Source organism: Auxenochlorella protothecoides (assembly GCF_000733215.1).
Source record: "Auxenochlorella protothecoides strain 0710 unplaced genomic scaffold scaffold36, whole genome shotgun sequence".
In the NCBI taxonomy this organism is placed as follows: domain Eukaryota; kingdom Viridiplantae; phylum Chlorophyta; class Trebouxiophyceae; order Chlorellales; family Chlorellaceae; genus Auxenochlorella; species Auxenochlorella protothecoides.
In genome coordinates this window covers 170,142-186,074 of record NW_011934143.1, presented here as the reverse complement: position 1 = coordinate 186,074, position 15,933 = coordinate 170,142, and the positions used below count along the sequence as shown (strand labels likewise).

The 15,933-nt window shown below is 65.3% G+C and overlaps 6 protein-coding genes across 6 annotated transcripts in view; 4 read left to right on the top strand and 2 right to left on the bottom strand.

Moving 5' to 3' along the window:
- F751_3347 (ATP-dependent zinc metalloprotease FtsH) overlaps window positions 1-2,348 on the top strand; it is a gene marked incomplete at both ends in the record, with an annotated part of 5,890 nt that extends 3,542 nt beyond the window's left edge. Inside the window, 4 exons of the mRNA XM_011397724.1 lie at window positions 71-324; window positions 650-1,146; window positions 1,392-1,572; window positions 1,818-2,348. Coding sequence (XP_011396026.1) covers window positions 71-324; window positions 650-1,146; window positions 1,392-1,572; window positions 1,818-2,348 — 1,463 coding nt within the window. The remainder of the gene's footprint in view (window positions 1-70; window positions 325-649; window positions 1,147-1,391; window positions 1,573-1,817) is intronic.
- A 438-nt stretch (window positions 2,349-2,786) lies between these two features.
- Window positions 2,787-5,294, top strand: F751_3346 (Magnesium transporter NIPA3; the record flags this gene model as incomplete). The annotated part of the gene is made up of 7 exons (XM_011397723.1): window positions 2,787-2,959; window positions 3,174-3,554; window positions 3,705-3,805; window positions 3,950-4,134; window positions 4,317-4,447; window positions 4,608-4,842; window positions 5,073-5,294. The coding sequence occupies 7 exons, from the start codon at window positions 2,787-2,789 to the stop codon at window positions 5,292-5,294; spliced, it is 1,428 nt and encodes a 475-aa protein (XP_011396025.1).
- Window positions 5,295-5,532: 238 nt separating this feature from the next.
- On the top strand, window positions 5,533-5,718 carry F751_3345 (hypothetical protein; the record flags this gene model as incomplete). The annotated part of the gene is made up of 1 exon (XM_011397722.1): window positions 5,533-5,718. The coding sequence occupies one exon, from the start codon at window positions 5,533-5,535 to the stop codon at window positions 5,716-5,718; it is 186 nt and encodes a 61-aa protein (XP_011396024.1).
- An 843-nt stretch (window positions 5,719-6,561) lies between these two features.
- Window positions 6,562-8,997, bottom strand: F751_3344 (Anaphase-promoting complex subunit 4; the record flags this gene model as incomplete). The annotated part of the gene is made up of 7 exons (XM_011397721.1): window positions 6,562-6,598; window positions 6,723-6,784; window positions 6,925-7,051; window positions 7,225-7,358; window positions 7,482-7,651; window positions 7,869-7,981; window positions 8,375-8,997. 7 exons carry the CDS (start codon window positions 8,995-8,997, stop codon window positions 6,562-6,564), a joined length of 1,266 nt encoding a protein of 421 aa, XP_011396023.1.
- Window positions 8,998-9,402: 405 nt separating this feature from the next.
- Window positions 9,403-12,058, bottom strand: F751_3343 (E3 ubiquitin-protein ligase HERC2; the record flags this gene model as incomplete). The annotated part of the gene is made up of 7 exons (XM_011397720.1): window positions 9,403-10,127; window positions 10,414-10,573; window positions 10,736-10,867; window positions 11,103-11,462; window positions 11,616-11,711; window positions 11,808-11,884; window positions 11,989-12,058. The coding sequence occupies 7 exons, from the start codon at window positions 12,056-12,058 to the stop codon at window positions 9,403-9,405; spliced, it is 1,620 nt and encodes a 539-aa protein (XP_011396022.1).
- A 241-nt stretch (window positions 12,059-12,299) lies between these two features.
- F751_3342 (Casein kinase I isoform delta-like protein) lies at window positions 12,300-15,795 on the top strand (the record flags this gene model as incomplete). Its single annotated transcript, XM_011397719.1, has 10 exons — window positions 12,300-12,331; window positions 12,463-12,553; window positions 12,641-12,766; window positions 12,879-12,952; window positions 13,218-13,510; window positions 13,783-13,979; window positions 14,230-14,355; window positions 14,578-14,845; window positions 15,025-15,410; window positions 15,736-15,795. 10 exons carry the CDS (start codon window positions 12,300-12,302, stop codon window positions 15,793-15,795), a joined length of 1,653 nt encoding a protein of 550 aa, XP_011396021.1.
- Window positions 15,796-15,933: the final 138 nt, after the last annotated feature.

The following is a 15,933-nucleotide window of genomic DNA, read 5'->3' as shown; positions in this document are numbered from 1 at the left end:
GGCGTGTTCTCCACTGCCCTTGCCTCAATCACACCCCACCACTCCCAACTTCCCACCCTTCCCATCCCAGACGAGATCGACGCGATCGGCAAGGCGCGCGATGCGTCCTCGGACTCGGGCACCCAGGAGCGCGAGCAAGGCCTGCTCCAGCTGCTGGCGGAGATGGACGGCGCGGTGCAGGCGGACCAGGTGCTGGTCATCGGCGCGACCAACCGCATCGATCAGCTGGACCTGGCGCTGATGCGGCCGGGGCGCTTCGACCGCAAGGTGTTCATGGGCCTGCCCTCCCGACCCAACCGGCTGAAGATCCTCAAGGTAAATGCGGTGGGTGCGGGGATCGTTTCTCATGTGCATGTGTGGGGGGGTGGGGGAGAATGCGCTGCATGGAAGGAGTCCCTGGGGTTGGGAATCGTCGGCACTCGATGCACAGGCGAGCATGCCAGTCCTAGTCGTTGGCGCTGTGGGTAGCCCGTGCGGGAGCAACAGGGTTTCCAGGATGGCTGTCCCCGCGCAGCGGCGCCCCATCCCCCGCCCGCCGGACTCTTCTCGTGCTGCGGCATGCAGTCTCCTGACGCTTTCTCAGTCGCCTGCCTTTCCCGGTGCTCCACCTGTGAAGCCCCCATAAGCCAGCCCCTCCCAATCCCAAAAGGTGCACGCGGAGGGCAAGCCCGTAGACCGCAGCAACGACGACGCGGCGCTGCGGGCCATTGCCGACATGACCATCGGGTACAGTGGCGCTGAGCTGGCCAACCTGCTGAACGAGGCGGCCATCCTGAGCGTGCGCGCCGCCTCCCCCGTCATCACGCTGGACACCATCCTGGAGGGCAAGGAGAAGGTGGAGCTGGGCCTGCCGCGCGCCTCCCTGCCCGATACCCCTGCCAAGCGGCGGCTGGCGGTGACGCAGGCCGCGCGCGCGGTGGCCCTGGCGCTGACCCCCGGTGTGCCCCAGATGGTGGAGGTGTCCATGGCGCCGCGCGGGCAGAGCACGCTGCGCATCGCCTTCGAGGCTCAGGACATCGGCCGCGACGGCGGGACCTTCCTGGGCCTGACCGCGCGCGGGCGGCGCACCAACGCCGTGGTGATCGAGGAGGAGATGTCCGCTTTTGACGTTGCGTGCGGTCTGCTGGTGCCCCTCTACGCCGCCAGGTGCCGTGGTGCTCTGGATTTGTTTTTCTGATGGAAGGAGGGGGGGATCGAGCGGGCGCTCGCTGCCGATGGATGCACTCAAGATGCTGCCAAGGGCGAGACGGCATGTTGCTGGTGAGCCGCGGTCACGTCTCCTTGAGCGCCGTGGCCTAGTCCACCATGCCGCACCCGCGTCCCGCCCAACTGCCCTGCTTTCCCCCGCCCGCCCGTCCCTTTCCAAACCCCACCTCGACGCCTCCATGCAGGGTGGCGGAGGAGGAGATCTTTGGGCCCGACGGCGCCTCGCTTTCCACGGGGCGTGAGCTGGGCCTGGCCAGCGAGCTGGCGCGGTGGCTGGTGGTGGACTCCACGCTGCACCCCGACTACCGCAACACCGTCCTGCGCAGCAACATGACCCTGGGCGGCTACCCCGACCCCACCACCGAGGTGCGAGAGGGGAGGGGGGACGAGAGGGGGCTGTGTTCTCCCTGGGAGGGAAGGGAATTGGTGTCCACAACATGCCAGGGACAGCCCTCTGAGGGCAGGCGGATGGATTGGGGATGCAGCCTTTTCCCATGCTTCTGGTAGAGCTGCATGGGCAGGAGGAGTGTGCTGGCAGCTTGCCTCCACCCCCCGATGCTCCAACCCCCCCTTCAGTATCTCCTTTCTTTTCCGGCCATCCCCCCTTGCAGTGGATGGACGAGCTGCACGACGACGCCATCCTGGCGCTGCAGGAGGCGGCGCACGAGCGCGCCGTGCTGCTGGTGCGCCAGCGCCGGCCCGTGATCGAGGCGGTGGCGCGCGAGCTCTGCGACGCGGCCGACGAGACCGTGCCCGCGGCGCGCATCCTGGACCTGCTGACCGCCACGCCGCTGGCCGTGCCGCAGCGCGTCACGGCCCGCCAGGAGGAGCACCGCGCCGTCGCGGCCCGTGTGCTGGGCGAGCGCCAGCTGGCGGACGACGTCGTGCGCGGGCTGGCGGAGGTGGTCATGGGCCGGGCCGAGGGCTGGGACTTTTTGCAGCCGCGGGTGGTGTGGGAGAAGGCGGCCGCGGCCTGCGAGGCGCTGGCGGATGCGGAGACGCGCGCGCGCCTGGCCGCCATGCGCGAGTTCGTGGTCAGTGGCGGCGCCGCGCCGCTGCCCCCGCCGCCCTCCTCCCCGCTGCTGGTGCCGGCAGGGCATGGGGTGGGGCCCCAGGTGCCCGAGGACATCTTCGTGCGCTGAGAGAGGGGGGGCATGGTGGTTGCCGAACAGTTGTGTAACGGATGGGTGAACGCCAGACAGGTGTCAGTGGGGTGTTCAGAGGGATGGGGTCCGCGAGGCCGGGCTCCATGGCTTCCCCGAAGGAAGCTGCGGAAAATACGATTGCACGCACGCACGGTCAAAAACCCGGGGCTGCCGCGCGCTGCCGCGATCCGCATCCAACCCACCTGCCGGGCTGTGCAACTCGATTTTGTACACTGCTGAGTGTGTCCTGCATTGATCAGCGCCCATTCCCCAGACCCTGACGACGAGCAAGGCAGGCGTTGGAGGAGCACGGACCCCCTCCCCCCCCCCGCGTTCAACCGTGGCGATGCACACCGCCCGGCAATCATGCCTATGCCCCGTTTAATGAAGGGGGCTTAGCGGGTCCCTAACCCCCGCGGGGCCCTGCCGCTCGGCATGGCGCCGGCGCTGCAGGGCCTGAGCGCCCTCGGGGCGGTGCTGCACGTAGGTGGCTCCCTGCTCATCGTGGTGGGCCAGACCGTGGTCAAGATCTCGCACTGCATCAAGGAGTCGTCAGGCATGCCTCACACCTGGCTAGTGCCCCGCCACGCCTCCCCCAAGCCCCAGTGGTGAGGGGTGTGTGTTGGGTGCCCGTGGGCCGGTCCTCGATTATGAAAGAAGGGCACGCGACATGCAGTTGGCAGCGTACTGATGCTCCATGGCAGTAACTCTGGTACACAACCCGACACACCACCTGTGCATGCTCCCCAGGCCTCCATCCCCCCCGCCCGCCACCCCCCCCCTCCCAATCTTCCCCTCCCCCCCACCTCTCGCCCAAAACAGGCAGCGCCCCGACGGCCAGTGGCGGCGCCTGCTGGTGGGATCCCGGGCGTACGCCGTGGCCGGCTGGGGCCTGTTCGCCGGCGGCAACCTCCTGCGCTTTGTGTCCATGCGCTTCGCCTCCCAGACCGTGCTCTCCGGTCTCGGCTCCCTCCAGTTCGTGCTCATCCCCGTCGCCTCCCAGGCATTGCTCGGTGTGCGTGCGGATCGCTCTGCCGCGCTGGGCGTGCTGGTGGTCGTGGCCGGCAACGTTCTCATCGTCTGGCACGGCCCCGGCGACGTAGAGTACTCGGTGGCCGCGCTGCGAGCGCTGTGGCAGGCGCGCACCATGCGCGCCTTCCTCCTGGCCATGGCGCTGGCGCTGACGGCGCTGCAGCTGATCTGGTGGGAGCTGCGCGCCGCGGCCAAGGCCCAGCGCTTGACCGGGCCCTTCGCCATGCTGGGAGCGCCGCCGGCGCACGCCGCGCGCTGGGCCGACGGCGCGGCGGCGTTTGACCCCGCGGGCGGCCCCGCCCCGCTCGCTCGGCGGGAGAGCCTGGGCTTCGCCCTGCCCTGGAGCGGGACATGGGTCACGGCCGACGCCGCCCAGGTGTTCACCGGCGCGCTCCTCTACTCCGCCGTGGCCTCCATGATAGGTGCGTGCATGTTTGGCAGGGAGGATGCATTTCGCAGATCCCCGGCGTGCTTTGCAGAGCCAGGAGCCATGCCACTGAACACCTGTTGAGCTGCCTTTCTGCGATCTTCGCCCTCCTCAATGTTTCCACCCTCAATCTCTGTAGGTGCCTGGTCCGTGCTCTTCAGCAAGTCGCTGACGTACGTGGTGTCGGAGCTGCCAGACTCCCTGGCCGACCCCTACGGCTGGTTCGTGGCGGCCGCCTTCCTGGGCACCGCGGCGTGGTGGATCCGGCAGAGCAACCAGGGCCTCAGGCTGTACCCGGCATCCCTCATCATGCCCCTCATGCAGGTTGGTGGGCCAGGATCGGGATGGGGAGCCAGCAGCCAGCAAGGCTGGACATCGGGTGGGGCAGCATCGCCCCTGCTTCTGCCTGTGCACGGGCAAGATGTGGTTCCCCACCGCATCACATGAGAGCCCCTCCATCTCACTCCCTCCCTGAGAATCTCCCCTCAACCCGCCCCCCCCTGCAGGCCTTCTGGATGTGCATGTCGGTGCTGGAGGGCGGCATCTACTTCCAGGAGCTGGACCACCTCCCCGCCAGCTCCATCTGGCTGCTCATGACGGGACTGGTGATGGCGCTGGCGGGCGCCATCTTCATGGGGTCTGTCGGGGCGCGGGCGGGGAGTGCGCATGCTGGGGTGCGCGGTTGTCCATGCTCCGTGCAGCAGCGCTCAGGCCTGGCCATCCAATCATGGTCGATTGTCGTCTGGCAGCAGAACTCAGACCGATCTCCCTTTCCTCCTTTCTCTCCACCCCTTCAGGGTGGCCGGCTTCGTGGCGGAGCGGCGGCTGGTCACCGAGAACGAGGTGCTGGAGGCGGGCCGGGCGGGCAGCGGGCTGAAGACCTCCTTTGCACTGGTTCCGGGGTCGGAGCTGGGCCCGGAGGGCTCCGGCGTCGACTTGTCCTATGCCCGCAGGGCGGAGACGCTGAGCACGCCCCAGTACCGTGCGGCGGCGGCGGCGGCCCGGCTCGACGCCTTTGCGCCCCTCGTTCCGGTGTGTGGGCTTGGGGCATTGGCGAGGGGGGTTTTAGGGGGGTCTGTAGCGCAGCGAGCTCAGGGAGAACGCAGGCTTTCTGACGCGCAGCGGGACTTGTGGTGTCAGGAGGATGAGGTGGTATGCAGACTGCTCCCCATTGCTGCGCTATGGTGGCAACAGGACACCTCCAGCCGAGCCCATCCCTGCGCCAGGCACACACCCTTTCCCATCCCCCACGACTCCCCCAGGGCCAGACGGGGCTGCTGCCCGGGGGCAACTCACCGCTGTCCCGGAGCCAGACGCTGGAGGAGAGCCCCCTGGCAGCTCTCGAGCTGGCCGCCTCCCCGCGGGACGCGCTGGCCTCGCCCACCAGCCCCAGCAGCATCCGGGAGGTGGTCATCGACTCCCAGCGCCTGCTGCGCTCGGGGGCGGGGGGGCTGCTGCACCGAGTGACCCAGGCGTTCCATTGAAGCGGTGGTAGAGGTCGGCGGGATGGACTCAGACTGAAGGGTACAGCGTGGCCCAGAGTGGCCGACGCGACCGCCCTGGAAGCCCCTGCCTGCAGTGTCCCAGCTGCAACCTGAGCCGTGTCAGCTGTGGTGCTGCACCTGCTCCGGTACGAGCAGGCGGTTGTTGCCACACGTAAACCACACCCACAGGCCTGGCACACCCACACAGGCATGCCAGTAGCAGGTGCCTGCATGGTCGATGGCAAACAAGCTCATGCATGTCAGTCGTCTGCCAGCTCCATGGCTTCGTCCTCCTCCTCCTCCCTTTCTTCCTCCCCCTCCTCCTCCCTTTCTTCCTCCCCCTCCTCCTCATCAGCTGCCAGGTCAAAGAGGAGTGCGCGCTGTGAGGGGCACAAAATCGTGGCAGCACTCGTTGAGGGGGTGAGAGTTGGTGGCAGGCGCGTCAGAGGACGATGAAGGGCACAAGGATCACCCACCCGGGCGTGCACACCCCTGCAGCCTTCCCTGGCCTTGCCCTGTGAGCAGGAGACCTACCTGGTCGCTGGTGAGCACGCACGCCAGCTTCCTGGAGTGAGAAACGGCCAGGCGCTTGGGCAGGCACCCTAGGTGCCGTGTCCTCGTCTCCTGTGGTGCCTCGGGCCCGTCGGGAAACAGCGGCGCCAGCGACAGGGCAGGGGCGGGTCCGCCAGAGATGCAGGCCAGGAGGGAGTCTCCGAAGAATGTGCAGTCCAGGACTGGCCCATCAGGTGTAGGAGGCTTGCAGCCGCGCACAGGCTGCCAACAGGGAAGAAGGGTGAAGGTTCAGGCCATGCCGAGCAAGCAAGTGAAGGCGCCCACGCATGGCATGATGGAAAGGAAGACCTAATCTCTGTTAGCAACAAAGGCACGATAGGGCGCACACGAGCCCCACCCATTTGCAATAACCCGGGACCTCAAGCGGGCACGACACCTCACCTCCATGTCTTGAACAGAGGCGTCCTTGCCCGGCCCTGCTTCGCCGGCACCCTGCCCCCGCACCACAGTTGAAACATGCAAGGTGGCAGAGGGGAGGGCTACCGCCCATCGATCTGTTGCCGCCAGGTAGCAGAGCGACGCTGAGCCAGGGTCGACTGGGGTGCTGGCCCTGCACACAGCATGGCACAGATGGAACCAGGTGGGGGCTGGCTGCATCCCTCACGCCCCAGGGACACCAGCTCATGTGCTTGCAAGGAAGCAGGAGCAGTGCCCGTCTCTCCCCAATCCAAACATCCCCATGCACGCTGTTGGCTCACTGCCACCCACCGGTGATGTCCTTGGAGCGTGACCTGCTGGGACAGTGTGCGCACGGGAGCCTCCAGGATGCGGTCCAGCCGCCCCTGCAGCTGTATGAGCCACGGCTGGAGCGGGGGGGAGGCGGCGCAGGCCTGGACGTCCTGGCCTTGTGCAGACCATGCTCGCGCATGTTCCAGGACAAAGTCTGCCCAGTTGGGCATGTGACTGGCTTCGGCGCCCTGCTGAGTCGGAAGGATGATGGGACGGATCTGGACTAGGTTTCACCAGGCAAAGGTTGAATGCATGTTTGGGGGCCACATAGCAATATTTCATTGCCGTTGATACCCATTTGGTCATCATCAAATACCTCCCAATGTACCTCCTTGGGCAGGAGAAAGTCTGCGGTAGGGTCTTGGTCAAATGCTTTGCCCATGAGGAATCGAGTGACCGCCTTCAGATGGCTCTCCGGGAACCAGGCCATTGCGTCTGGGGACGTCTGATGCACCCTGCCAGGCAGCGAGCGGAAGGGGATGTCGGTTGGCGAAGGGCGGTGCGGCTTGGGCATCCGTGCGTCCCTGTGCACCAGTCATCACTGAGATGCAGAGGCCAGGAACATACCTTCTTTCTTCATGCGGCTGGCACCTGGCACCACTTTCTGCACTCCCTTCCCAACGCCTACCTCCTCATGACGGTCAGGAGCCAGGCGAAAAACATGCGCAGGGTCTCGCCTCTGCTCAGCAAGCGCCGCCTCTCCGTGTCGACGTGCAGGCAAAGGAGGAGGACCTGCTCCTCCAGCCTGGTCACTGCCACCGTCTGTGGCGAGGAGGGGATCAAGGTGTAACACATGAAAGCAGCGCTATGCCCAGGAGCTTCCCTCACATGCACCACTGACATCAGAGGGCAGGCATCCAGGTTTCTTCCCCATCAAGCACTCACATCCAGGCTCAGCACTGCCTTCCAGGCAGGGAGCTGGCTGGCACCCCGTAGCTCGCCCATCAGAAACGCCAATTGCTCCAGGGTGGGTGCCACATTGTCCAGCATCAGGGCATGTGTCGAAAGCACGGCGCCATCCACTGCCCTGGACAGCTTCTTCAGACCGGTCTCTCCTGGGGTGAGCGCACGTGGGAGGGAAATTGTGGGAAACAGGCATGTCAACAGTATATGCCACGAACCCGCAAGCACCATTCAAAGCATGGTCACTGCTGGGTGACAGCATTTTGGTCCAGACATGTCTCATGCCCCCCTCCCACCAGAGAATGAAAAGGTGTGGCATGTGGGTTGAGCATCTAATGACACAGCCACAGCGAACCCCTCCCTCCTCACCAAAATCTACGGAGAGGTACTGCTGCAGGCCATCTGAGATGGTCCCATCGCGGAGCACTCGCTCCAGGGTGCATACTACGGAGGTCGAGTCTCCAAACTTGTCCAGTGTTTGTCTCTTGAGGGAGAAAGTGGAATTGGGAATGGTGGATGTAGGTTTTGGATCATGTAGTCCCCAATGACTCTGAGCATGAGCAATGTGGACAGCGGTCGTGATGTTCCTGTTCTCTCAAACTGCATCATAATACTGCGCCCTGCTCACCAGACCAGCAGCAAAAGCCTTCCACTCTGTGGCCTGCGTCTGCCATTCTTGATGCATGGTCCCAGCAGCCGTCATGCATGCTGCAGGTATGCGAGGCGAGGGGCTATGTATGTATCACGTTGCGCTTGAGAGATTTCCACTACCGGGCCCGTTTCCACTGCAACACCTCACACTCCACATCCTTCCCAAACTCCCGCACCACCCACCTCCAAGAAGCTGCCTGGAGAGAGCAGACATCGTCCCAAACCTGTGCAGCATCGCCAGGTTCTCAGACAGGCAGGCAGTGCCTCGTATCGTCATTGTTACCCCGCCGTCGCCGCTCCTGCACATCACCGCGCAGTGGGCGAGATCCGGCGACAGGGACGCAGTGATCGCTGCATGCCCCGCCGGCTGGCTCGTCTGCGTCAGCTGGATCAAGGGCTGCAGGGTGCTGGTGCTGATGACGAGGTCGCCGGAGGCAGAGAGGGCGAGCAGCAGGCTGACGCTGGCCGGCTCCGCGGGCCATCCAATCGCCGGGCGGCTGCCCATGCCCGCCAGGCCCAGGGCCGGGCTGTGTTTCTGGGGCGGAAAGAAACGGCGCACGCGGTCGGGGAAGAGGGGTGTTGTATTGGGGAGAGGGGCCTCCACCCACTGCACCGCCACCACGGCATGTGGGGCGGGGAGGAGGCGTGCCCGCTGCATCACCGCGCCATCCTCTGCGGCCAGCAGGGTCACAGACCCATCCTCCCCGCCGACCAGCAGCTCCCGCCCGTCCTGGGACCAGGCCAGGGCCGAGATTTGGGGGTCCTGGGTGGTCACCCACAGCCGCTGCCAATTTAGCCGGTGCAGGAGCAGGCGGTTGTCCTCCAGGACCAGGGCCAGCAGGTCCATGGTGGTGCACCATGCCGCATGTCGCACAGAACAGGGCAGCTGCCGCTCCAGGAGGGGGGTGAATGCCGAGCACATGGCCGTGCCCAGATCACTCCGCACCAGGGGGCGACAGTGCCGATCACGCCCTTGCGAGTTGGATACGGCGCTACATCGGTATATTATTATCAGCAATGCATTGCAAATCCTAACATGCCATCGCTGCGTGTGCGCCTGCCCAAGGCATGCCGATGGTGGGATCGAATTGCAACCTTCGACCGCGCGCGGAACTTGGCCACGCTTTTCTAGGCCTGTCAACAAGAGGCATTTCGGTGGACCACCCCCCGCCCCAGCCCCTCACTCGCACTGCACAGCTTTTTACTGGTACACGCGACACCACCTGCAAGCCTGCGATGCCAGGCAGCTGCGCTATGGCGAGATCGCGAGGCCGAGGTCGTCCCCTGGAGCGCCGGGGTGCACCCCCTCCTTTTGGTCTTCCTCCTCCGGCGCCTCCTCCTCTTCAGCTTCCTCCTCCTCCTCCTTCAGCTCGAGCAGGAGGCCGGCCTCCAGCTCCGCGCCGTCCTCCTCCCCCTCCAGCAACGCGACACTGGCGCCCACGCCCGCAGCGTGCACCCGATCCACATACATGCGCAGCTCCTCCTCGCCCGGGACGGGCACAGGTTCCCCACCCACGTCCCACCCCGCCGCGCCGCCGCCGTCGTCGCTGCCGCCCTCGGGGCTGGCCGCGCCCTCGGTGGCCTCGTCGTCCGCCTCGCCCGCCGCCCAGGTGGCCTCGCGCTCCAGCCGCGGAGCCAGGCGCCCCGAGTCCGGCACCGCCAGCGCCAGGCTGTGCCGCCCACCCGCGCCCACCGCCACCACGCGCCAGCGCTCCGGCCCGCCCGGCAGCGCCAGCTCGGCGGGCGCCAGCAGGTCCTGGGCATGGCCGCTGCCCAACCGGCCAAAGGCGGCTCGGCCCCAGATGAAGCAGCGCCCCTCGTCCGTCACCACTGCGGTGTGGGTGCCGCCACAGGAGGCCTGCACCACCCGCCGGCCCTCCAGGCCCTGGGTGAGCAGCGTGGGGCGCAAGCGGCTGGTCCCGCTGCGGTCGCCCACGCCCAGCCGGCCATACTCGCCGCGGCCCCACACGTACACCTCTGCGAGCCGAGGGTGGGTGTGTTGGTGGAGGGGATGCTTGCAGTGCAGTCAGTGCAAGCGGTTAATAGAGGGGGAGCGCCAAGGATATCTACTGAACAGGTCGGCACTGCTGCTGCGACGGGGAGTTCCAGGGGTTGGGAGGCAGGGGAAGGGGCTTGGGCCCCCCCAAAAGAACGGCGAGGAGGTGCTGAATGGACCTAGCAAAATACTCTCGACCCCTCCATTCTTGCCGGCGGGGCCCAGGAGCGTGCAGATGCCCGCCACCCCCGCCCAAGCCTCTCTTACCCCCTGTGCTGGCAATGGCCAGCGAGTGCCAGCCCCCCGCAGCGATGGCGGTGACGTGGACGCCCTCCAGCCCGACAACCGGCTCGGGCACAGTGGCGTAATTGGTGGTGCCATTGCCCAGCTGCCCAAAGTCGTTGATGCCCCAGGTCAGGCACTGGCCCTGTGCAAGGATTCGTTTGTGTAGAGGGTTGGGTTTGGGCGTGTGTGGGGAATGAGAGCTTCATTCATGGCCCTGGTTCCCAGCAACCTTGTCCTTCCTCTCTCCATCATTCCATTTGAGGTTCATGCTCCCCGCATCCCTCCGCTGCCCTCTCCAGCGCACCTCCGAGGTGATGGCCAGGTTGTGGAAGGCCCCCGACGCGATTTCCACGTAGTCGCACCGGGTGTCGATGCGCCGTGGTCGCCGGCTCACGGTCATGGAGAAGTCGCCCCAGGGCTCGCCCCAGATCCAGATCTGAGGGTGTGGAGAGGGGCGGGGTGATTTTCGAGGATGATGAGTGGGGTACTTGGGAGAGATGTACAGTACTAGGCAAGGAACATCCCCTTCCTTGCCGACCTGCTCATCTCCTTCGGGAACTCTTGCCTTTCAGAGTCAATAACATCGTGCAAGGGTTTTACCCTAGGCCCTCCAGCACATGACCGCTTACAGCGCCCCCTTCCCCCCCAAAAAACCAACCATGCATACACACCTCCCCGCTGTCGGTGAGGGCGAGGGAGTGCATCCCCCCCGCCGCGATGCGCCTGAAGCGCATGCCCTGCAGACAGGGCCGCGCCGTCACCACGTCCTTCAACCCCTCCTCCAGCCCGCACTGCCCATATTCGTTACCCCCCCACGCATAGACCTGGCCCCGCGCGTCCACGGCCAGGCAGTGCCAGCCGCCCAGCGCCACCTGCACGATGCGCCGCCCCTCCAGCCCCAGCACGCGCTGCGGGCGCTCAGCGCCCTTGGCCTCGCGGTGGCCGCGTCCCAGCGTGCCGCGCCCGTTCCAGCCCCAGGCGAGCACCTGGCCGTCCACGTCGATGCCCACAGAGGCGCGGCTGCCTGCTATCTGCCAAGTTTTGCCCGGAGAAGAGGGAGGGGTTGGTCACAGGGAGGCTGTGCAGCGCGTGTGCCCGTCGGCAGCGTTCAAGAAAAGGGGTCAATGCAAGGATGCCTTGCAGCCCCCTGGATACTGAACTTCCCCCAACCCCCCCAAACCCACCAGGGGCACGCGGCCGGCCTGCCGCCCGCAGAAACGGGTGCCTAGCAGCGCTTCCACCACCTTGGGTGTGGGCACATCCTGCCGGGTGTCCAAGCCCTGTCCCAAGGGAGCAGGGGGGTGGTCAGTGAGGCATGCTGCATGTGATATGACTGAAATATGCTACAGTAAGGATGCCGGGCCCAGGCGGCGTACCAGCTGGCCATCCTCTGACGCGCCCCAGGCGAAGACGACTGTCTCGATGGGGGGGTCGGACACGTAGGAAGGCTGGCCTGTGGGACCCAAGGGGAAATGAGGGCTTTGAGAAAAGTATTCGTCATCGAATACAAAGTCTCTTGGCAGTCCAGCACCGGGCCCCAACCCCCTCAGCACCCACTTTGCAGCTGAACACTGGACAGGGATGTAACGGACGGCGAGGCGTCCAGGAGGGAGGAGGGGGCCACCATGCTATCCGATCTGCATCTCCATCCTCCCATGCATTTGGGTTCAGGCCTGAGCTCCAGCGAATGAGGCGAAGGAGCCTCATACGTCTTGGGCTCCTGGCTTCGCTGATCGACAGCATTTCAAACTTTCTCCGCAAGGCATCGGAGAGCTGGAATCGGGACAAGTGGACCTCTTCGTTCCTCCAGGACCCTCAGATGAGACACTTCCACACACACTGATCCAAGGCAAACTAGATACCGGCAGATGGTGACGAGAGGACCACCTTCGTATCGGGCGTGAGACGCTACTTCACAAACAGCTCACGGATAGAGGCTCAGGCAAATCCAACGCCGCGATCCCTGACCCTCGCACGCACATGGAGTGCACATAGGGCTCCTAGATTGCGTCCTTGAATTCAATCGAGTAGGCGGGAGGCCCCGCTGGCCGCAGCTACACTGGCGGAGGCAGAGGAGAAGAAGGATGCTGCCCAGACTGGGGTCGCGCCCATCCCGGACGAGGTGAGGGATCTTCACCGCGCTGCAGGGGGTGTGCCCTGCTGTGGTAATTTTCCTGAACCCTGGAATCGAACCCACCGATCCCTGCAGGTGCAAGTTGGGGGAAGCCCCCTGTATGTAGTCGAGCGAAAGCTGGGCAAGGGTGGCTTTGGCCAGGTGTACCTGGGCAGGAGGACGCCCCCCTCCAAAGACCCTGAGCTGACGGGAGTGAACCAGGTGGGCAGACTGGGCGGAGAGAGGCGCAGTATTTGGGGGTGTGGGATTGAGATGGCGATTGGAGACACATGGGATCATATGGCCACCTCTGCCGCTGACTGGTTCCTTGCAGGTAGCCCTGAAACTGGAGCATCGCAGCAGCAAGGGTTGTAACTATGGCCCGCCCTACGAGTGGTCTGTCTATGGGTAAGCGTTGAGGCATCTATTTGACAATGGCATGAACAGGCTGAGTTTCTCAATCGTCTACAAGGGGTAGAAGGAGTTCACTTATGCAAACTGCAGCGCAGAGAAGTGCCGTCTCTATGAGGAGTGGACACCTCTTCAGTGCTGGGGCACGTCTCTTAGAACTACCCTTCCCAGACCTGCCGATGCCCTCCCACCCACAACCTGGGGCGCTTGCCCCACGAGTGTCCGCCCTCTCAATTTCCCCCTTTCCTCCTCACCCACACAGGGCACTGGGGGACGTGGAGGGCGTGCCCAAGGTCCACTTCAAGGGGCGGCAGGGCGACTACTACATCATGGTCATGGACATGCTGGGCCCCAGTCTGTGGGACCTGTGGAACGGACAGGGCCAGGCCATGTCGCAGGAGATGGTGGCCTGCATCGCGCTGGAGGCCATCGCCATCCTGGAGCGGCTGCATGAGAAGGGCTATGTACACGGCGACGTGAAGCCCGAGAACTTTCTCATGGGCCTGGCGGGGACGCCGGTGGAGAAGAAGCTCTTCCTCGTCGACCTTGGGCTTGGTACGAGGAGTGGAAAGGGACAGGGGCGCCATTTGTGCAGGCGGGTGCATTTTTGAAGGAAGGGCTGAAGTACTACGTATTTATGTGTGGCTCCCTGGGGAGGGTGGGGTGTGGGATGTGTGACTTCCCCAAGCTTGCTCTGTTCATACCCAGATCGCAACTGCAGATGGCTTGACCAGTCCCATCACCGGCCCCACTCAACCCGGCGCTCCCCTCCTACGCACATCGAATCCAGTCGAATCCTTTCCCCCATGTCCTCCCCTCACGCGCAGCGACCCGCTGGCGCGGCTCCGTCTGCGGTACCCATGTGGAGTACGACCAGCGCCCCGACGTCTTCCGCGGCACGGTGCGGTATGCCAGCGTGCACGCGCACCTGGGCCGCACCGCCAGCCGCCGCGACGACCTCGAGTCCCTGGCCTACACCCTGCTCTTCCTGCTGCGCGGGCGCCTGCCCTGGCAGGGGTACCAGGTTAGTTTGGGGGGGGAGGGTATTGTGTGAGGGGAGGGGGGTGTGGCTATAGAGGCCCAGTCCTGGCAAGGCGCCAAGGTTTACATGGTGGGAAAGGAGAGGCTGCGTCACAGGCTTCTTGTCAAGTCACTGATCCTCATGCCCTGCCTGCTTCCAAGGCTGTGAGGCCCTCACTCGCAGCTCTTATTACCCCCTTTAATCCATGCCCCCACCCACCCACCCACCCACCCATCCCAACCCATATCCCCAGGGCGAGAACAAGGGCTTCATGGTGTGCCGCAAGAAGATGAGCACCTCGCCCGAGGCGCTGAGCCGCTACGCGCCCGCGCCCTTCCGCGTGTTCACCGAGACGGTGATCAACCTGCGCTTCGACGAGGTGCCGCAGTACGCTGCGCTCATGGCCCTCTTTGAGCCTCTCTGCGGCCCCTCAGGGCCCTCACGCCCAGTGCTGCCGCCCACGCGCGTCGGCTCCAAGCGCTCGCGCGAGGAGGGCTCCTGCGACGGCGCCGGCGGCGAGCGCGGCGGCGGCGAGCGCGCCTCCCCCGCCCCGGCCCTGGTGCCGGGGCGTCGCGTGCGGCTGGGCATGCCCGCCACGCAGTGGGTGACGGTGTACAACGCCCACCGGCCCATGAAGCAGCGCTACCACTACAATGTGGCCGACAACCGGGTGCGCCAGCACATCGACAAGGGTGTGGAGGACGGGCTGGCCATCTCCACCGTGGCCTGCTGCCAGGACCTGTGGGCGCTGATCATGGACGCGGGGGGCGGCTTCATCGCGCAGGTCTATGAGCTGAACCCCGTCTTCCTGCCTAAGGACTGGATCATGGAGCGGTGGGAGGAGGGGTACTACATCACCACCATGGCAGGTGGGTGATTTGTGGGGGGATGGGGGTGCGGGTGAGGGGGTTGGTCTTCGATTCAGCAAGCTCCGGTCCCCGGGACGCTGCATGGACCTGCGCGATTCATGGTACAGGAATGGCCCCTCTTCCCCGTCTCGCCCAACCCACCCAGCCCAACACCCCCCCACCCCCACCCCGTCTCCCAGGCTCGGTGGGCGGCAGCTCGCTGGTGGTGATGAGCAAGGGCACGGCCTACACGCAGCAGTCGTACAAGGTCTCCGACTCCTTCCCCTTCAAGTGGATCAACAAGAAGTGGAAGGAGGGGTTCTTCGTCACTGCCATGGCCAGCGCCGGGTCACGCTGGGCGGTGGTCATGTCGCGCAACGCCGGTTTCGTGGACCAGGTGGTGGAGCTGGACTTCCAGTACTCCTCCGAGGGCATCCACCGGCGCTGGGACGCGGGGTACCGCATCACCGCCGCCGCGGCCACCTGCGACCAGGCCGCCTTTGTGCTCTCCGTGCCCAAGCGCCGGCCGGTGGACGAGACGCAGGAGACGCTGCGCACCTCCGCCTTCCCCTCCTCCCATGTCAAAGTGCGCGGCGGTCTGTTTGTGTGGTAGTGGTGGGGGGGTGGGGGGGGCACGGTGGCGTGATTCATGGTTGGGAATGCAGGTGCGAGTGGCAGGACAGGCTGTACAGCAGGGCGAGTGTGCAGCAATGGGAGGGGTGGCACGAAGGTGCTTGGATCAGGCTCGCATGCTACCATGTGGCCTCAATCCACAGTGTCTTTCCACAAAGGCCTTAAGCTTGGCGAGCCACACAACTTCCATCCTACTCTCCCTCATTTGCCCCTTGATACCCTGCACAAACACAAACTTGCCCCCTCATACCCATGCGCTCCACCCTCCTCCCTCCCAGGAAAAGTGGGCAAAGAACCTGTACATCTCTGGCGTGGCATACGGACGCACAGTGAGCTAGAAACGGGGACGGCGGGGCCTGACAATTGCAGGCCCCTCTGGGCCCCCAAGGTCCCTGACTGACACTGACGTGCCTGGCGGCTTGCGCCCCTTACCCGGGGAACCCCACCTCCCGTGCACTGCCGCGGCGCTGGCTGAT